Source organism: Eleutherodactylus coqui, chromosome 5 (assembly GCF_035609145.1).
Source record: "Eleutherodactylus coqui strain aEleCoq1 chromosome 5, aEleCoq1.hap1, whole genome shotgun sequence".
Classification (NCBI taxonomy): domain Eukaryota; kingdom Metazoa; phylum Chordata; class Amphibia; order Anura; family Eleutherodactylidae; genus Eleutherodactylus; species Eleutherodactylus coqui.
Genome location: NC_089841.1, coordinates 67,657,793 through 67,679,819, shown reverse-complemented (window position 1 = coordinate 67,679,819; position 22,027 = coordinate 67,657,793). Strand labels below are relative to the sequence as shown.

The window sequence follows — 22,027 nt, the reverse complement described above, 5'->3', positions numbered from 1 at the left end:
AAGAAGTTGTCATTTTGCTGCAAAACGTGGCATACAGTTACCTCTCAGGCAGATGAACAGTCTTGTCACCTGAGGCCCTAAAAGTGGTTCCCCCCTTGGCCTCTAAAAGGCTCTCGGAGACTCCTTGTGTGTAGGGACCTCTTCGTCCGCTTGTGTAGAGCTTGTTGACCACTAGATGCCTCTACGGCACAAAGAGAATTCGCCCAATTAACATACTTTGAGAGGGGAGCGCATTATTGGGATGTGAGAAGCTGGATGGGCAGATTGTCGAACTGCCGCCATCTAGGCCGTTCTGACCAGACTGTTAGGAGGTGTTGGGACTAGTGGATGTGTGAGGGCACACAAGGCAACCGGGCTCAGGACGGCCTCAACAGGCCACCAGTAAAGAGGATCATCTGATTATCCAACAAGCGCGAGCAGCTCCCACTGATTCACTGTCCGCTATATAAAGACAGGGGCGCCATCGTTACAGGCACTTGTGTCTGTCGGAACCATTTACAGATACCTAGCTGAAGGACATTTGGTCTCACAGTGCCCATTACATGTACTACCTGTGACACCTACTTGTTGTAGGCTCCATTTGCAGTAGTGTTGTGAACGATGAAACTGGCCTGCTACGGAGTGGAACCAGGTTGTCCTCAGTGATGAATCTAGGTTTAGTTTGGGCACTGACGACATGTTCGTGTCTGGAGACCTCGGGATGAGCGCCTCAACCCTGACTTTGCTGTGGAGCAGCACACTACCCCCACTGCTGGTGGAATGGTCTGGGGGGCCATCGCATATGACAGTCAGTCACTCCTAGTAGTGGTATAAGGGTCAATGACAGCCCAGTGATATGTTCAAGACATCCTGCAGCCACATGTGTTCCTCTCATGGCGGCTTCCAAGAGGCATTTTCCAGGAGGATAATGCTTGGCCGCACACACAAGGGTGTCACAGGAACGTCTCCACAACATTGTCACACTAACGTGGCTGCCCGGTCCCCAGATTTATGAGACCATCGGGGGCCCTAACTTCAACAGCCCACAAGTTTGCACGATTTAGAGGCTCAGTTACAGCAAATGGGGAGCAATATGCCGCAGGATATCATACAGAACCTATATGCCTCCATGCCCACCCATATCACATCTTGTATCCAAGCCAGAGGTGGTACAAGAGGGTACTAGAGCCTCCATGCCTGCCTGTATCACATCTTGTATCCAAGCTAGAGGCGGCCCAACAGGGTACTAGAGCCTCCATGCCCGCCCGTATCACATTTTGTAGCCAAGCTACAGGCGGCCCAACAGGGTACTAGAGCCTCCATACTTGCCTGTATCACATCTTGTATCAGTGTTCAGTTTTCTGTAGTAAATTCTCCTTTTGCTCTGATATTTTAATCACTTACTTAGATCAACGTTGCAATCACATAAAAAGCTTTCATTTATTTCAGACAACCCCTTTGAGGGGAGGGAATGTTTTTCACAATGAGTGTACATATGAAGCAGGGTATGGGAGTTGTATGGCATGGTGGTGAAGGAGTCACCATTTTTCATAAAAATAAACTTTTAAATGTGGTTTTCCGCTCCATAGGAGGGCAGTAATACTTCGAACATTGCCTAAAAACTTTAACCGAAATTCACAATAACAGGTCTCACAAAATATAGCGCCTTGGGAATGGCAAGGCCCTCAACACACACCAGGATCAGTACATCTCCATCTTTGGATTTCATGCTATCATCATCGTATTTTCAATAGTCCACATTAAATTATCCTTGTCACCGTAGGTTTGAGCGTCTACACATGATACAGACCATGTCTCAGTCATTGATCTGTCCGTCTTCATTCATAACACTGCTTGCTTAATTTCGGGAGGTCGCCGCACACTCTAACATCGTGGCCTCAATGGTGCCGTATTCACATAATGCAAGGCATCTCACATTTACATGTAAATTTGGAGCTCCGCCTACACATGGACTCCACGCACAGTAGATGCATAAAGTACAAATACAACCGCACTAACTGTGATACATCTCTTCTGCACGTATCGCATAGCTTCTCTTTTGTACGTATCGCCTCCATGAAATCCTGCCTGACCGATACATACCGATACATCTCCCTGGTAATTAACCCCTGCATTAACAGCATACATATCAACATAATTAACACATTGTATACATAAAACTAGCAGTGAATCCCGACATAACCACTACACATATCACCTAGTCATGTACGTTCATAATAGTCCAATAGTCCATGAAGTGTTTGCACAGTAAGGCCGCCTGCAGACGAGCGGGTCGGATCCGGCAGCGAGAATTCTCGCCGCGGGACCCGACCTGAGAGCCTGCAGGGACGAGCACGTACTCTCCCGCGCCTGGCGGCCCCAGCTCTTTCATGTGCCGGCTGCGGCACAGCCGGCGCATGCGCAGACCGGAGCCGGCGGCCGGGTGAGTGCGTGCCCTGCACAAAAATAGGACATGTCGCGGTTTGTTTGCCGTGCGAGATTTCGCGCGGCCAAACCGCGGCCGTCTGCATAGGAGTGCGTATTGTAATGCACTCCTATGCAAACTTTCAGTGGCCGCCGCGGGATTTCCGCCCGTGTGCAGGCGGCCTTCATTTGAGACCGGTCTCACAAGTTTAGCCACTTTCATCATTCTGGGTGCATTTCGCAATCATCGACTTCAGGACCAAGTCCCTGCGGGAAGGGGACCTCCCTTTCCTTTCATGCAGCCTGTGTCTAATTGTCCCTGGTCATCAGGCCCTTTCCTTATCTGTCATGCACTGTTCCCCAACATGGGGACAGCATTCCAGTCACCAGTCTTCCATGGCTGCCTCCACGTATTCTGCCAATCTGTGTATATATATATATATATATATATATATATATATATATATATATATATATATATAAATAATCACATGAACATATACTGTACATAATTATATACAGGTATACATATATAGACCCAAATATTTAAATATACTACAAAGAAATCCACATCAAACCCAATGACAATTTGCTTCCAATGCAAATGAATGGAGTTTCTCTTCACGGGCACCAAGGGAAAATCTTCATAAATTGTTGTCTGCGTCATGGAAAAATAATCTGCAAGAATAAGTAGCATGCTACTTATTCTCATATCTGCCGCACAGCAGATTAGTCCCACACCGATTAGCCCCATAGAATAGCGCTAAGCCTTATACGGATCTGCAGCACATCAAACTGCAAATCCGTGGCAGATATCCAAGTGTCAACCCCAGATTTCTCCAATATGTGTTGGATATGTGTGAACATACAGTACCATTATAATATCTCATTGTCTATAAGTGCACATATACAGCTTGTCCTGATGCGATCACAGTTGAATAATAACTATTATGACTGTGACCGGCTGTGCCTATTCTATCTGTGATGCGTTCCCACTTGGACGGTATAGACGTTGCATGCCGTGCATTGGGTTGTGTGCTTTGTTTAATGACAATTGCTGGTTACTGAGTAACATCAGCATCCTGGGAGCGCAAGGCTTAACCGTACACTGAATATTCTCACTTCTATCCAGCCATGTGTTATTTTTATTAAACCAGCAATACATAGGATTGAACCCTCCTATATTGGAAACTATGGACATATTTTGTAGGTTGGTAGGCAGTGTAGGATATAGATGTTATATGAATTGAGGAGGACACATATCTGCCATATTCTTCTAAATCTGGCCTGAAATTATTGCAGGTTGGTTTGGATTAGGAGTACTATGGAGTGAGGGTAAAGCCCATTTATCCCATGAGGGACGCAACGGGACCACCTGTAAAATGAGACACAAAACAGACTGCCTGGTCCACCACGACCCTTAGGTTTTGGCACTTGGTACCCTGAATCTTAGACCAGTCCTTTGTAGCTAGGTCAAGCTGTTGTCTTCTAACTGAAAATATGTGAAGAGACCAGAGCATTTATATTGAGCCCTGTACGGTGCATTATTTGGGCACTATATGGTTCCACTGTATGAGTACTGCATGGTTTTATTGTTTGGGCAATGCATGCCAATATTAGTTGGCCTCAATATTTTCGAGTAATGTGTGACAGTATTATATGAACACTGTGTAGTGTTGTTATTTTACTACTACTTGGGGGTATTGGTTTGGTACTCTATATTGGTATTATTTAAGCAATATGACAATGCTATTTTATTTAGGCACTGAATAGATGTATTGTTTGGCTAGAGCATGGCTGTATTTTTTCATTAGTGTAATGAGTTATTGTTTACCTATTGTATGGAGCTAATACTTGGCTGTTGCATGGAGGTATAATTTGGGCAATATATAGCAGTGTTATTCGGTTACTGTATGGAGCTATGATTTGGCTATTGTGTTGAGGTGTAATTTAGGCAACATATGGCAGTATTATTTGGTTACTATATGGTAGTAATATTTGTCTCTTATATTGCAATATCATTTGTTCACTCTATGGTGGTATTATATGCGCAATGTAGAGTTGTATAATTTGTCACAGAGCTGACAATGTGTGAGGGCCGAGCGCAGACGTTTGTGGGAAGGGGAAGACAGCGGGGAATAAGAATGGCTGTCAATCGGTGGCTCTGCCGTTTCTCCCTGGAACACCCAGACGCGGCCCGTCCCGGTTGCGCACAGTGGCAAAAGAAATGACGGTAGTGATGAATGTGGTGATTCTAATGTTTATGTGACGCCAGTACCTTTTTTGGTGAATCCTTCTGGTAGCGATGAAATAAAAAGAGTCCACACCAGAGTTGATAAAGTAAACCAAAGATACACAGTTTACTAAATATCTTCACAGCAACACAACAGTTCCAACTTTGCAATGCAGCTTTGAGACAAACTTCTCAGGTATAGCTTGCAATAACAGTCCTTTCTTATCTGATTCTACCCTGAGGAACGAGTTCATTAAACCACGGTAAACATCTGTGGTAGCAAGAGGTTATTCGTGGAAGACTGAAGGGAATAAAGCCATCTCTCCTGGACACACTGACTTTTGCTCTCCCGAGATTAGTTAGACTCACTATTGATGATGGCCACTCTGCTCTAAGGGGTCTGCCCTGTCTGTGCTTTCTTTTACAGCAGGGATGAAAAAGACTCCCTTCACTCTGGCCTCCATTGCTTAACTTTTCTTCACTAATCTCGACCAAAATCCATGAGGCCGACTACTCCTGACTTGAGCTCGGCATGCTTAGTCTTCCCTCTCTCACTCTCTCACTCTCCAACCACCACTACTCACTCCTCCTTCTCTACTCAAACTCTAACTTACCCTAGCTTAGCCTATAGCCAATCCTAAACTAGGACTGAACATCGTGGAAGTAGCATCTCCCTTTGGTTCCAGCTGTCTTTCAGTCCAGTCAGCCTTTCAGTTTCTTAGTGAGAGTATTAAAACCAGCTTCTTTGTGTAAAGGATGCCGGTTATACTTCTTGTGTTTCTGGCCAGTGTATTGTGGACTTTTGCTCAGTGGTTCTGTGCATAGTGGACTTGTACCCTGAGTTTCTGTGCAGTGTAATTCATTATCCATAAGTTTAGTATCCTGCATTCTGTGGTTCGGTGTTCCATGGTGTTGAAACTTGTTCTACCTTGTTTCTCTCCCACAGTGGGGTCACCCTTTTTGGGGTAGGGCCTCCGCTTTAGTTGCTGGTCCAGGTAATACCTTGTCTCCCTCATCATAGATCCTAGTATTTGCTTGTTCCAGGCACCTATGTTTGACCCTAGATGTCCCATATATCCATCCTCTAGTTTTGACTCCATGCTTAGTTCCAGAATAAATCTACTTCATTTGCTCCAGCTAGTCTAATCATATGTGACATTGTTTGATTAGTATAGGGTGGTATTAGTTGGCTTTTACATGGGAGTATTGTTTCAGTATTGCATTATGACATTATTACAGCATAGATGAGATGTTTTTGTTTTTGACATTGGATATTTGAATCTCAGTATCAGCTAATCCATTCGCTCATGTTCAGTAATGGCAAAAGATGTTAATTGAAAAATTAGCAAAATTATTCTTTTATCTATAATGAATGTATTCTAGGTGGGAATGTTTTTTCAAATTGATAACTATTTCTTAGAGATATCATAAAAGGTGTTGGCGGTAATTAGAGTCAATGGGCAGTGTAGATTTGTACTCAGGATAGATTTGGAGCTCAGCAGCTGGAAGTTAAAATAGGCGAGACTTTCCAAATGGCTTTAGCCGATAGTTTGATTGCTTTGAAAATCTAAATCTGGTCAACAAAGGTCAATTGAACCATGATCTGACCAGCAATGCCTTCACTGACGGGACATATTGAGATATATGTGGCATGTCTCCAGTAAACACAGTGATTTTGAACCTACCGGCAATAATCCAAGGGAACCGTTTCTAATTTAGGGCAAATTAGCCTTAAATGTCTAAGATTTAAATAAAAACTAAAGAGCCTTTTTGTTTTCTTTTTTTTTAATGATATTCATAACACCAAAAATCATACTAAAGGTATAACTGAACTTCAATAAAAAAAAGTTGGGGGCTCAACAGGGCAATCGAAAGTTCACAGTGAACTGCTGAGCATCGATAACTGTTAGTATTTTTCACTGTGATAAATTCCACAATACATTAAAAAATGCTATTTGTTCTGAGAAAAAACAAGTCTTCATATGACCCTGCAGAAAATAAAATAAAAAAGTTATGGTTCTTGGAAGGCTGGAATGAAAAAACGTCCAGAAAATGACCAAAAATGAAGACTGGCTGTGTCACTAAACAGTGAGGAGCAATGAGCATAGAAAGACAAGAAAATAATTAGTTTTACCAGGTCTGCAATGGAGGGTCCAAATGGAGCCTACACTGTAAATGTGAACAGAAACTAAAAGCTGACCAAAAAAAGGTGGAAAATGGGTTATTCAGGGAAGCAAAAACTTTTGAGCGTTGTTCATATAAAAAATACAAAATAACACAAAACTCATGTGTCCCGACCCCACATCACTTCCATTCCTTTTCTGGTGGTGTCTGGTCCCGCACTGCTTTTTACTTCCTGCTGCAGCAGGAGAGGGCCTCTGATTGGCTGCAGTGGTCACATGTCTCTAGTGTTAGTGATATCATTGATGGTTCACTGCAGCTGGAATGAAAGAGCAGCAGGGGACCTCATGGATGAGGACAGCTTAGAATCTTTGGAGGTGAGTACATGTATGTCTTCTATGTTTATTACAGCAGTATGACATTGCTCTCCAAAATTTTGCTGTCGTGGACAAACCCTTTAAAATCCTTTTTAGACCTCATTCCACCTTGTTTTTGTCAGCTTGAGGCTTCATTCACTTTTAGGGAGCTATGTAGCTGGTTTTTCACGCCTGTCTGAAAAATGTGACCATCTGAGGCATTGTATTGCAATGAAGTTGTTCACCTGGGCGAATTTGTGGTGCGTAAAACCATTGCATCGGGGAAAAAAAAAGATCATATGCGACTGAAATCAGAGGGTGCACAGCGGGAAAAAAAAAAAGATAGTTCTAGATGTATCTTTCGACCAATATATGCTGGTGGCTCCCATAGACTCCTAAGGGAGCTGATAAAAAAGGGAGGGGGAGAGAGTTTAGCAACACTGCGAAAAGCTTACAGGTACCTCTATTTAGTCATTCCGTGGATTTATGCCGAGTAAGGTTTTCCGGGCTGCAGAGTATTCTTTCGCTAATACGTCGCGCCCAGCCGTGTGAATAAATGAGAAAACGCTAATTAAGCTCGGGACTTGATCGCGGAAGATCGTTCATTCATGCAAATTAACGTAGCATATGAGCGAACATAAAAACGCATACGCTTGTGTGAATAGCCTGAGGGTGCATTCAGGTGGGCGTGCTTTTCTCACCTTATACTGCTGTTATAAGCACAGCGATCTAACAGGACAAAACCAAACCACAGATTTCTATGGGATTTCAGTAGCTTCGTTTTCACCCCCTCCTTTCCCGACCAGGTTTTACACGGCCCAGGAAAAGATAAGATCTGCCCTATCTTGCACGCATAAAGTGAATACCGTGTGCGAGAAAGATCGGGCAGTCCCTGACTTCTCGCACTAATTTCGAAATTCCTGCGCTCTGGTGCTGGGGAAGGAATTCCACTCACTCGGTCACAACTATGCTCCGTGCTGCGAAGTTTAATTGCGCCTACACTCGTCTGAATCTGCCTAAGGCCAGATTCATGCGGACGTATTTGCAAAATATGCACATGCGAATGAACCCTATTGAAATCAACTGGTTCTATTCTCTGCGTAGTGCGCACGCCATAAGGTGCGCAAATATGGTCAGGTGAATCTGGCTATAGGCCTGTGTCACCTGCACATATTGGCATAGTGCTTTGCCATCAAAATGTGCTAAAACCGGGCTTCATCCACTTTTTGGAAAAGTGTCGGGGTGTGCTGTAAATGCCCAAAAAGCAGTTTTGGCGCATTCACCCAAATTATGACTTTTGGATGCCTTAGTTCTGGTATCCAGGGCTTTTTTTTTACTAGGGCGCAATATGTAAAGTGAACCATTGATAGTCAGTATTGGGATTTATATTCTTCTTTCATCACAGATCTTATTTTACGACTGATTAACCCCTTCATGAACAGCCTATTTTGTGCCTTAAGGACGAAGCGTTTTTCATTATCACATTACAAGATTGAAGGGTTTTTTTTGGATGTGTTATGGCACCATTCTGGGGTACATATTTTGTATTGTATGACTTTTATTACATTTTGGGGGAGGGGTAGTGGAAAAAATTACCAGAAATTCCACCATTGATTTTGGGTTTTGTTTTTACAGCATTCACCATTCGGTAAAAATAACACAATAAATTTATTATCTGGATCAACACGATTACTGTGATGCCAAATTTCTATAGATATCTTTTATCACTTTTACTTCTTTTGCAAATAAAAATACGTTTTTATAGAAAAAAATTAAATCAGCAGCCTCCCATTCTAAGACCGAGAGCATGTTTATTTTTCTGGCAATGAAGCTATTTGAGATTTTTTTTGGGGGGGAAAGAGTTGTAGTTTTTTGGTATCATTTTGAGGTACATGTGACATCTTGATTGCTTTTTATTGCCTTTTCTTTTAGAGGCGAACAAAAGAAAAATTGCAATTCTGGCGTTATGTTTTAAAATTATTTCTACAGCGTTCATAACACAAGAGATGAATAACCAAATATTTTCATATTGTCTGGGTCGTTATGAACGCGGTAATACCTAATATGTGTCTCTTTTTAAATATTTTTTTTGTGTTTTATATATTTAAAAAAAGGTTTTGTAAAGAAAAATGCATTTTTTTTTAAACTGGATTTTTTTTCCAATTAAACTTTATTGGACTTTTTTGACACTAATTTGAAGTACCTGAGGGGACTTGAAGATGCGAATGTTCGATCGCTAAGATAGTACACTGCATTACTTGTGCAGTGCTTTCTATTAAACCTATTACATGAGCCTATTAGACTCTGCAGGAGGCGGGTCTAATTGGATGTTACATGGCAGGCATGGAGAACTTTGTCAGGCTTCCGGCTGCAATGGGAACCCATTGTTACCTTGCGATTGCATTATGAGATCCCGATGGGTGACAGAAAGAATCCCCTCCCCATGTCATCTGCTTACATGCTGCAGTTGCTATTGATTGGGACATGTAAGGGGTTAAACTGTCAGGACCTGAAGTTTCTCAGTTCTTGGATGTTAAGAACAGGAGCCTGGCTGTCAATAGTCGGCTAAGCCACCGCCTTAAAAACATGTATGTGCAGGTTTAAAGCCCATTAGTGAGGTCAGTCAAAAGGCGTATTGCGTTCAAGAAGGGGTTAATAAACAGAATTTAACATATAAAATGCTATGATGGGATTTAACAGAAGCGAATCCCTACAGACTATGCTTGTTACTGCGCCGCAGATGAAAGTCTTGTGAAGTTCTCTGGGAATCACTGCGGTTCCTGCTTTGAGCGTTGTCCTGAGAATACTGATTTTTTTTTTTGTTTTCGGGTGAGCTAAAGAATCTGGGTTGGCGCCAACATAACACAGCGGCAGAACCTGCTTTGCTTACTGATGCGGCCTCATTACGAGCAGCGTGTAAAGTCAGGGTGAAGGCAATTGGTATTAGGCCTTGTGTTCACCACATGGGAATATAATGAATATTTAAATTACTCAAGTAGAAGCTCATTGACCTGGAAATGCAAATGAATCTGCTGATATCTCATTATATAATGAAATGTATTACTGCTTAATGGATAAATAACCGATATTACACAAATACATCGTCTATATAACGGCTCTGCTGCATACCGTTCTTGCAGATTACATTATAGTTAAATTTGCTTACTTTACATGATGGGGAAGGTAAGGTATTGTGGTTCTCCCACACTATATCTTGCTGAACATACCGCTACAAAGCCTTAACAGAAAACATCACACAGGATAGGTTGGATGTGAAGACATAAAGGGTTTTTTCAGGATTTAAAGGGGTTGACAAGTTTTAACCTGCCTATCACCAGTGGTCCCAATAAAGTGAACAGAGCAGCATGGCTGGCCTTAGCTATGTGCGAACCCTTGGTGCCCCTGGCTACCAGCTTGTAGAAGGGGCACCAAGTGGATGTAAGCTGGAGGTGATCACCTCTGTTGAGTCCATCTAGTCAGTTGACCTTCGCTTACTTTACTCTGATGTTCTAAGGAGCCTCTGTCAACCTATGGGCGCCTCTGCAACACAACTACTTAGTTCTGGTGTGCTACTGAACTTTCAGATAGACTAAATAGATTTTCTGCAACAAATCTATTGCATGTGAATATAACCTTATAGTATAGCAAATATCACTGTTCTCCATACTGCGCCTCTCCAATTGTTGTGAAACCACAAGTCTCAGCTTTCCTAAGATTGGAAAAGACTGTTATAAAGTGCTCATATTATATGACCACATGATCTCATGGACTGTGTTGTGTTTTGTCATCACACAGGTATGGGCGCAGAAGCCAAACCAGTTTTCCGCTACAGCAAAGACCAGCGTCCGACCACCTTGCCAATACAACCATTTGTTTTCCAGCATCATTTTAGCAAGCCTAAAACTCGTCCCCTCCACAGTCACTTTACCTCCAGCTTATCTCAGCTGTATGGTCTGTCCAGCAATCGTTCGTCCAGCCAACATAATGTGTCAGAAACCCAGTCGTCGGCACCTGGCACTCTGGCCGGGCAGATGGAAGTCAGTGGTGGTCACGGTAAAATGATCAGTGTTCCTGGAAAGCTTTCTCTGGATGGACTGAAGACCATTAGAGATGATCAGGATGGAAAACAAGTACCGGAAACAACTCGACCATCTCCATTGGGCAGCTATTCTCCGATCCGGAGTAATGCCACGTTCTTTCAAAGTATGGACTCTGGTTCTTCCAGTTCCCCATCTCCAGAAAGAGTCAAGGAGAACCAGCCACCTAGAAGTCGCTCTTGTCCTGTATCAGCCAATCTTCTGCCTTTAAGAGCCACACAGGTCCGAGGGACCACATTACCTGGAGCTGCTAAACCCACTCGGAAACATGATGGATCTCCAAAGGTGGAGGTCCCAAGGCCACTCATCAAGAGAGAACCACTCAAGGAACCATGCACACAAGTGTCGAAGCATGGACTTCCACCCATTAATTCTCTACCCCTTCTGAGCACGGTTCTTCATGAGGTCAACCAGCTTGGCCGAAATGAAGAGGATAAAGACAAACGAGTCCCTGAAAATATCATGTTATCAAGACCTGTTAATGGTAAGAAAATTTTAATGGATGATGAGTTTTATAATTTGCCATGGCTCTCCATGATCTTGATTACAAATCATAGAATGAAGCTGTATTAGTAAGGTATAATCATTAGAGGGGTTATCTGGGACTTTTGCTACTGATGACCTATTCTCAGGATATATCATCAAAAGTTGATCGGCAGAGGTCTCCCACTTGGGATCCCTGCTGATCAGCTGATTTCCAGGCCCGCTGCCAGTGTCGACAGTGCTGGAAGCAGAGAGCACTATCCATTTTGCAGTAAATTGCTAATTTTGTTAACCATTGCAGGGACTAACACATTATAAGTCAATGAGGTCCTTTAGTTGCTATTTGGATGCTGTGGATGGATCTTTTTTTTGTCATTATTTCTATTGTACTTTTGGTTTTTATGAATTCCCAGGATAATTCAACTAATTGAAACCTGAATGGTTTCATTAACATATAAATACTGAAGGTGGATTCACACATGGCATAATTTACACCATTTCTATATGTGCTGCAGATTTTGGATGCGTAAATTCATTATAGCCTTGAATACTATGTGAAAAACAGTTCTGCAGCTAATGCACCACAAAATCCACAACAGTAATTCCACTTACGTTTTTGCTGCGGGATTGCTATTGCAGACTTTGTAGCGTATTTTGTACACCATCGAAAAAATACAGTGGTGCCTTGGGTTAAGAGTTCAATTTGCTCCGTGATGGAGCTCTTAACCCAAAACAGTCGTAAGTCAAATCAATTTTCCCCATTGATATGAATGGAAAAGCCATTAATCCGTTCCAGATCACGAAGCTCTCCCATTGATTTCAATTGGGATGCCGTTGCCCCACTGAAAGCAATAGGACGCCGGCACCCCCGCAGTGATTTTTGGGGAAGGGCTTTAAATATAAGCCCTTCCCTAAAAAACATCCCTAGCTGTAGTAAAAAAATATATACCCACCTGTCTACCGCTGCCGGGGCTCAGGCATGTCTAGCCAATGCTTGTTCTCCCTGCACTGCTCTAAAGCTTTTCAGCAGGTGGGAATTAAAAATCCCCGCCTGCTGAAAGGGCTGCGTCTGATTGGCTAAGCACTCAGACAATCACAGGCAACGCTCAGTCATTTATTGAATGACAGCTGAGCACTGCCTGTGATTGGTCACAGCACTCAGCCAATCACAGGCAGCGCATTGAATTCAATGAATGGCAGAGCGCTGCCTGTGATTGACTGAGCTCTCAGCCAATCAGATACAGCCCTTTTAGCCCTCCAAAAAGCTTCAGAGCAGCACAGAAAAGAACAAGCGACTAGATGTGCCTGAGCCCCGTCAGCGGCTGACAGATGAGTATATATTTTTTACTTCAGCTAGGAATGATTTTCAGGAAAGAGCTTATATTTAAAGCCCTTCCCCGATAAGCACTGCAGGGGTTGCCGGCAGGCCATTGCTTTCAATAGGGCCACCGCTGCTGCTTGTAACCCAAGTTTTTGCTCTTAAATCAGAGCAAAAATTCGGGAGAGGACCTGCTCTCAAGTCGAAAAGCTTGCAAGCTGAGGCACTCTTAACCCAAGGTATAACTGTATATATATTTTATTGATCCTGCAACTTGGCTTCCTGTTGCCCTCTGTCAAGACTGCCTGCCATGGTGACAACACTATGACCGGGTATCTAGGATGCATGATGCTTAATGCTTCAGAAGTCCACTAGAGCACTGAAAGGGCACTTCATAGAGATGGCATGGTTCTTTAGGGGATGATTAGATTAATGCTGGGTGTACACTATCCGAAACTGTGAGCTGCACTAAAAGACTTGAATGCAACTTGCATCAGATAGCATATGGCATGTTCTATTACTTGACCATGTAATGGACAGGAATGGGATGTACCATAAGTTTTTTTGCATGGACCGTCGATGTTTCCAACCAATCATAATTGAGGGTTATGGAGCCGACCCGTCTCCTTGAACCACATGGTATAAACAGGGGCTCACTTGCATGGCCCATCTGTCCACCAAGATATTACTTTCTCCTCTTTCCCTATCACTAACATCACTTGGAAATGGGCACTGGGATTTGGTTACTGCTCCTTTCACTTGACCTCTTCACTAACCTCGGTCACCTCTTCCTTCTCTCTCTCCCCTCATTCTTTGCTTGGTCTGCGACCACTGTATAGCCAATCACCTGTCCCCTCAAGCGCTGAAGTGGAGGGAGTATAGGCGCCGGAACCCACTGGGCCTCGATCGAGTTCATGGGTTGCCAGGACTGTCTGGGAGTCTGGACAGAAGGCAGGAAACGAAGATAGTGAGAAGGAACCATTTCTTCGACTTTCCAAGCAGTCTCGGCGGAAACCATTTACACTCACGCCTCCATGGTGCGAAATGAATGATCCTGGTCTACATGAGTATGGGGGATGGAATGTGTGATATTAGTCTGGCAATCTGATAGTATATGGATGGTGAGAATCTGAAAATGAATAATTGAAGGTATTATAAATACAGTAAATGAATGAATACCTAATTGAATGAATGAACAACCAAACTAATGAATGTTATAAAACAATGTACCTATGAATTAATGAATGCAGTTTAACAGTCAATGCTTGATATGCATAGAAGGGTTTAGGAATGAGGATGTTATATTCTGGAGGGAGGATTTTGGATTGACTCGTAAATAGAGAATTATCTAGACAGGTATGAATGTTTAGCATAAGACGGATCTGCAATGAATGAACACTATACGAAAATAAGAGATTTAGGGTTATAAAAAATTATGTAATGTTAAACAATGGAGATTTTAGAAATGAATGAATGACATGCCAACAGAGGGATTAATGAAGGATATGAAGGAAATGGATGTAGGAGATGGAGTAAATTAACAATATGCAGTGAGAGGAATATAGGGATGAGAGAATGCATTAACACATTGAGAAAGAAAAAGATTTGAATAATGAATGAATATACAGAAAAAGGAATGAAAAAAGATACCTATAGAAGGATTTAAGAATTAGTGAATGATATGTAAGGCCACAACTTGGAAAGGATGCTATCTATACTGGGATCTGGAAATGATTGTTATATGCAGAGATAAAGTTGTAGTAAGGAATGTAAAAGTGAATCAGTGAATGAATGCACTAAAAATGTTTTATTTGTTTGTTATTTGCATAAATTGATTTAAGGAGGAATAATATGAAGGGAGAGACATGAAGAAATAAATGACTAATACATAGCATGGTACATATAAATGAATGAATTAAGAATCAAATTAATTATTGAATTATATGACAAGAGGCTAATTTAAGAAAAGAATGTGGAAACACGGGTGTGGGATTTAGCAGTTATGTATCATATGCAGATAGTGATCTAGTAATGAATGTATGAATGAAGGAATGAAATTCTGCATACGTGTACTATTCAGTATAGATGAATAGATCTCTAAGGTGACTTCTAACATTGAGCAATATGCGGGGAGAGAATGTCATAGATTCAGGAGACGTCTGTTTGGTTGATGCCACATTATTCCCCTGTCTCCCTCTTATCACACATCTGTCATTTATAATAAATTCCTCGACTTACATATCACCCTTCTCCTCGCAGACATCGTATCTCATCTTATTTTCGCACTGCTCCGTCATCACTTATTTACATTTTTTCCCATCGCAGGAAAACCTTCAGCTCTGATCTCCAGTGACTTCTTCCCAGATTACTTCTCCCTTGCAGAGCGCCCCCCAGCGGAGTTCTGTCTATCCCCAGACAGCAGCGTTGAGTCTGTGTCTATTGATCTCATGCAGAAGAGGGGTAAGATCTGTGGTGTTGTACATGGAGGATGGAGCATTGGATGGGCTGTATAAGGCCCTTTTTTAGGTGCTGATTGACACCAACCCCATACAGCTCATATTTTCTTTGAATTAGCAACATCATTGAAACTTGAGGTATTTTGTGTCTCATGCCCCAATAATATAGCAAATTCCTAGAAAATTGCTTCCTCCACATTGCAATAAATTAGAACTTGATCATGATTCTATTTTGCTTTCTTCTCCAAGGGCTGGTGAAGGCTGTAAATACTGCGGTAGACCTGGTCGTGGCTCATTTTGGAACAAGTCGGGACCCAGGAGTGAAGGTCAGGAAGGACTGAACTAAAATATGTACTTCAAAAATGGTGTTGCATAAGAAAAAAGCTATATATATATTGCACTGATAGGCAGTCTGCCTGTATTCTGCCTATGCAAAAAGCAGTAAAATATCAGCATACCAACAGCAACAATTTGGGGAATAAATACTGCACCAGAACCAAGTTCATAACATAAATACAGCACCAGAACTAAGCTAAGATCAATATATAGCTATTATACCAGAACCAAGCTCAGTACATAAATATAGAACCAAGTTCATAACATAAATACAGCACCAGAACTAAGCTAAGATCAATACATGACTATTATACCAGAACCAAGCTCAGTACATAAATATAGAACCAGCTCATAATTTAAATACAGCACCATAACTAAGCTCAGTACATAAATACAGCACCAGAACCAAGCTCATAAGATACATACAGCAGCACAGCCAACCTCAATAGATACAATGCCAGAACCAAGCTCATAACATAAATACAGGAGCACAACCAACCTTGGTACATAACTACGATACTAGAACTAAGCTCAGTACATAAATACAGCACCAAAACCAAGGTCACAGCATAAATATAGTACCAGAACCAAGCTCAGCACATACGTATTGTACCAGAGCCAAGCTCGGTACATAAATACAGCACAAACCAACTGCAGTATATAGATACAATACCAGAACCAAGCTCATAACTACGCAAGTATATTAGAACATCAGAGGGGAGGGGACAGAGTGTCCTCTCCCTTACAAGGTAGTGGCTGTTACCCTATGCAACCGCATGGGTTGCACACAGCTAAGGCCGGCCATGCTTCCAGTCAGTGTGCACTAGTAAGTCAGTGTCCTTCTAGGGAAGTTGGGCCTTATAAAAATCAATCGCAATCCAGCTGCTTCACAGACATGAACATTTTAAAGGAGATCTGAATGGTTGCCTAGAGGTCCAGTGTCCTTATGATAATGCGAAGCTGCCAAAGCTTGGGCACAAGAAGGGTTGTCATGGGGACAGTGAGAAAGGCTATCTGTAATTTTGGTCTCTGATTACATAATTCAATCACCGAAGAAGAACCCGTTAAAACTTATGAATAGCTAAGCACTAGCTGTAATTGGCTGAGCGCTCAGCCAATAGCTAAGCACTAGCTGTAATTGGCTGAGCGCTCAGCCAATTAGCACAGCCCTTTCAGGAGGGCTGAAAGTGCTAGACAGCAGTGTCGGGGAGCCAGCCGGAGGACGCGTCTGAGTGGCGGAGAGGTGAGTAAATTTTTTTTACTTTTTTTACCACTTGATGATTTTCAGGGAAAGGCTTATATTTCAAGCCCTTCCCCGAAAATCATACTGCATGGTTTGTCACAAACCACTGCTTTCAGTGGTTCCGGCAGCAGTGCCGATCCCATTGAAAGCAATGGGATAGCATGCTGCACTTCTGTCACAGCTGTGACAGAAGTCCGCGGTATTCTTCCTATCTTTCCAATGGGGCTAGCGCTGCTGCCGCTGGCCCCATTGAAAAGACTGGCAATATCCCGGCCTCATCCCAGCGTCTTTCTTGCGCTGCGAGGCGAGTGTTTTCACTTGCTCTCGCAGCGCAAGAGAGAATTAAACGCCAGTGGGTGTCCAGCCTAAGAGTGGGAAAAAAACTGATCCAGTAAACTCTGTAAATTTTGTTACCGTGTTCTTACGTTTCGTCCAGTTTATGTTTTTATTTTTTACAAAAAGAAAAAAATACTCAAGCGCAGGACTTTTTTCTTCCAAAAAAACCAAAAACTGGACGGAATGGAGCGTTCCATTTTTCATTTTTATATTGTACTCAATGGGGAATGGACACGAGTGGAAACTATTCTGTTTGGGCTTCTGTTTAACAGATCTGTTGAATCGCACTGTGCATGTGCAGTTGTAAAACTGGAGCTTAAAAAGAAAAAAAAATGTGTAACAGATAGGAAACTGCTGAAAATGGAACCTAACTATCCGTTTTTTTTTTATGGAACTGTTTAATAGAGCTGTCAAATACCGGATCTGGTTGCTTCAGTTTGCATCAACTAGACATCCGTTTTTTTGTTTTTTTTTTATTTTCAAAAAGAGCAAAAAAAGGATCCGTTAAAAAGGAATAAGGCTCCATTCATACTTCCATCTGCTTGACCCATCCAGGGGTTCCGTCAAAAATACCAGAAATAGTTCAGCATGCTCTGTTCTTTTATCTGGTAAAATGATGGAACCCCTGGACATAACCAGACAGAATCCATTATAGTCAATGGGTTCCGGCAGGCATTTTGACAAATCCAATGGCCTTTTAATTTTGTTCTTCTGTTCCATAACAGAATAGAAGAATGGAAATATGAAGAGAGCCTTAAATAATCCGGATGTGAACATAGCCTTTTACACAAGCGCTAGCTGCCACCGCTAGTGCTCGCAAATTACAGATAATTGCCTGGCTGAACTTGCAAGCCCGACAGTTAGCCATAAATAACGATTGTTGGTGGCGCTTGCGTAATACCGCCCTAACGTATTAATTTACAGATGACACTTTCTGAGAATAAACATTGATAATAAGGAGAATCCGTGTTATTACATTCTGTGTAGCGAATAGTCAGCTATCAGAAGATGCAGTGATAGTATTAAGTGTCATCTATAGATCCTGCAGTCACCACACACATACACAATATCGCTCATAATTCTCAACTGCCATTTATGATTAATCAATGAATTATACTCATGTCTGCTACTAAAAGGATACATCTAACACACATATGAACCATAAAATCACAGGATACTTAAGCCACCCAGGGAACACCCCCAACGGGTCAGAAACAACCCTTTTAATGCCAATTGACAAAACCCCCATTACTTTGGCACCCAGTTTAGGGATGGCGAAGTACACATATACACTACTCTACCAGAAGTGATTGGACACCTGAGCAAGAATCAAAAGTAGTATTTATTTCCATATATTAATACTTAATAGGGCCCTTTGGCCCTAATGACCTTGGATACTGTCTGTTGCACTTTCTACTAGTGACTTATACACATCAGCTGGTATTTCCTTCTATTCATCCTGCAAATATCTCAAGGAAGATGGACTCTGTTCATATTACCTGACCCGACGTTACAGTTTGTCCCAAAAATGTTCAATAGGTGTAGTGTTTCAGGTACTAGGTTGGAGCAACAGGTATAGTAGCTGTCCAGGTCACTAGAAAATAGTCAAGATAGCCAGAAGTGGTTAACGGCAAGTCTTGGGTTGCAGTACAGATGAAAGAGGCAGGTAACGTTGTTAGGAAGAAAGCTAGGAGTTGTTATTGGGAAGTCATGGGTTGCAGTACAGATGGAGGAGGCAGGTAACATTGTCGGGAGGAAAGCCAAGAGTTGTTATTGGGACGTCTTCAAGTCACTTATAGCGGAGGAGACGCGCTAGATCACTGTGGAGCACAATAATCACACACTAAGGAAGTGGCAGGGCCAGGCTTTTATAGGAAGTGCAATCAAGAACAGAGGCGGGTTCAGGACTAGGAGGCCGGAACTAGATAACTGGAATCAGGAAAATGACCAAAGGCCGGAATGGCTCAGCAAGGAGAGCTAGTGACAGAAGTGCAGGAAGTCCCAGGTTCGATCCCTGACAGTAGGGTTCAAATTGGGACTCCGTGCCGCCAGTCCAATTGTGGAACATTTATATCCTCAGACCAGTGTAAAACAGTGTTGGATTTGTGACAAGTTACTTCAATGGAAGTATTACTGACGATTCCCAGAGTATTGTCAGCAGCACATTATTATCTAGAATGCCAAGATCTACCTCCAGGTTCATGGTTCTTACAATGGTTCTTTTTCACTAAGACCATGCCACATAAAACATCCCTAGTAGAGATGAGCGAGCGTACTCGGAAAAGCGCTACTCGCTCGAGTAATGTGCTTTATCCGAGTATCGCTGTGCTCGTCCCTGAAGATTCGGGTGCCGCTGTGGTTGACAGGTGAGTCGCAGCGGGGAGCAGGGGAGAGCGGGCGGGAGAGAGGGAGAGAAAGATCTTACCTCCGTTCCTCCCCGCTCTCCCCTGCAGCTCCCCGCTCCGTGCCGGCACCCAAATCTTCAGACCCGAGCACAGCGATACTCGGATAAAGCAAATTACTCGAGCGAGTAGTGCTTTTCCGAGTACGCTCGCTCATCTCTAATCCCTAGACCATAACAGAGCCTCTGCCATACTTAACAGTTGCCATAACACACTCAGGCAAAAGGCGCTCCTCAGACATCTTCCACACCCAGGTACAGCTATCTGATTTGAAGATGAAATAACGCAATTTGTCACTCCATAGAGCATTCTTCCATTGCTCAACTGTCTAATGACAACGCTCCTTACACCATTATAGACAGGCCGGTAAATTGCACTTCGTGATTGACGGCCCATGTGTACCTGTATATATAACGGCATTGCTGTCGAGCATTCAAACTTGTTGCAACTGAAAGAAGTGGCTAATCAGTGATCAGTGGGGCTCCCAGCAATTGGAAATATATTTTGTGGGAAAACCCTGGAAATGGCTGAATAAAATTATGAGTCTGTGTTAACACTTGGCTGATTTTTTTGCCTCAAATACCTCTCCAGATTTTGGCAGAAATCCGTACTGATTTTACTGCCGATTCATCACAGATTTCACCATGCTATGATGAAAGCGGGGAAATCAAAATCGGCAACAGAAATTGCCATGCTGCGGATTTAAAAATTTGCATCACAGCTGAACTTTGAGTTGAAAAAACTTTGCAGCATGTAGATGCGATTGGTTAAAATGTTATCCACACAGCCAGTATTGTGATCCACTGCAGATTGCACCTGCAGAAGGTAAAACCCACAGCATTACCTTCCCTTTTGGACCTACGCTGACCACAGGTAATTTTATTTATATGTATTTAATTTCACGTAACGAACCTTTTTTTTTTACTCTGCATTGTCTACAGGCTAAACTAGGGAACAGCTCTGTGAGCCCCAACATTGGACATCTGATCTTGAAATACCTGTGCCCAGCCATCAGGGACATCCTGAGTGATGGCTTGAAGCCTTGTGTCCTGGATGTTATTATTGGGCAGAGAAGAAATATGCCATGGACGGTGGTAGAGGCATCAACACAACTAGGTATGGTCACCATTGACCCAGCACACAGTCATAGATTAACCATGGAGCAAGTGCCTGCATGAGCACTGCAACCCCACACCTACTGCAGGATGCTGAACACAATGGCATTTCAGTAATTGTCCATCAGCAGGATAGGTCATCAATAGTAGATCGATGGGGGTCCATTGCCAGGGATCCCACTAATCAGCTGTTTGCTGTGCCTGTGTGCTTTGTGCACTGAGCTGATTTCTGAAGAAAGCAGACAGCTCCGTTCTCACTGCAGTGGCCAGGCTTGGTATTACAGGAAAAGTTCCCATTGAAGTTAATGGGTATTTGGCCTGCAATACCAAGCTTGCCCACTGCAGTGGGAAAGAAGAGGTTTGCTTCCTGCAGAAATTGTATGAGCACACCAATCCAGCTAACAACTGATCACCAGGAGTCCTTGGTGCAAAATCCCAGCTGATCTATTACTGATGACCTTTCCTGCTGATAGGCCAACAATAGTTTGCAAATGAACATCCCCTTTAAGTATGCAGCTCTTTGGGGTACTAAGTGATTGTTTCTGGGTACCGCACATGCATGCACACCACCATTCTATTCACTAGTGGGAACAGTGACCGTTGTTCTTGTGATCCCTGTTGGGGATCCCAGTGGTCGGATCTCCAATGAACATACAATTATCACCAATCCTGTGGATAGGTGATAAATAGGTTTAATGGGAAATTAAATAAACGACTGCAAATATACAGCATCTGACTCTAATAACCGGTCACTCATCTATGTATGGTATTCTTCAATTCAGGTCCTTCCACCAAATTGCTGCACACTCTGTGCCAGAAAGTGAATCAGTACTCCGAGCTGTCCAATCACAATCTGCGCTTCAATGCCTTCATCTTTGGTCTTCTCAAGTGAGTCCATGATTCTACTATAGACACAGTCCCAGAACCTGCTGAACTCCTTCCACTCATAATATATATCTCCATTTTTTTCAGTATCCGCTCACTTGAATTCTGGTTCAACCATCTGCACAACCATGAAGGTAAGTAGTTTACATCCGGTTAGTCTCAGGTTTTCTGCTATGGAATTTTTCCACAGATTTTATGCAAAGAGTGAAATCCACTTTGAAAATCCGCAATAGATTTGCATTT

General features: G+C 42.6%; 1 protein-coding gene across 3 annotated transcripts in view; it reads left to right on the top strand.

Moving 5' to 3' along the window:
* RUSC2 (RUN and SH3 domain containing 2) overlaps nucleotides 1-22,027 on the top strand; it is a 74,653-nt gene that overhangs the window by 24,927 nt on the left and 27,699 nt on the right. For 2 of the 3 annotated variants that reach the window (XM_066602666.1, XM_066602667.1), the window contains exons 3-9: nucleotides 10,909-11,694; nucleotides 13,851-14,048; nucleotides 15,337-15,471; nucleotides 15,717-15,793; nucleotides 20,726-20,900; nucleotides 21,682-21,787; nucleotides 21,872-21,918. In XM_066602666.1, coding sequence (XP_066458763.1) covers nucleotides 10,909-11,694; nucleotides 13,851-14,048; nucleotides 15,337-15,471; nucleotides 15,717-15,793; nucleotides 20,726-20,900; nucleotides 21,682-21,787; nucleotides 21,872-21,918 — 1,524 coding nt within the window. The remainder of the gene's footprint in view (nucleotides 1-10,908; nucleotides 11,695-13,850; nucleotides 14,049-15,336; nucleotides 15,472-15,716; nucleotides 15,794-20,725; nucleotides 20,901-21,681; nucleotides 21,788-21,871; nucleotides 21,919-22,027) is intronic. The other variant, XM_066602668.1, reaches the window with a different exon arrangement.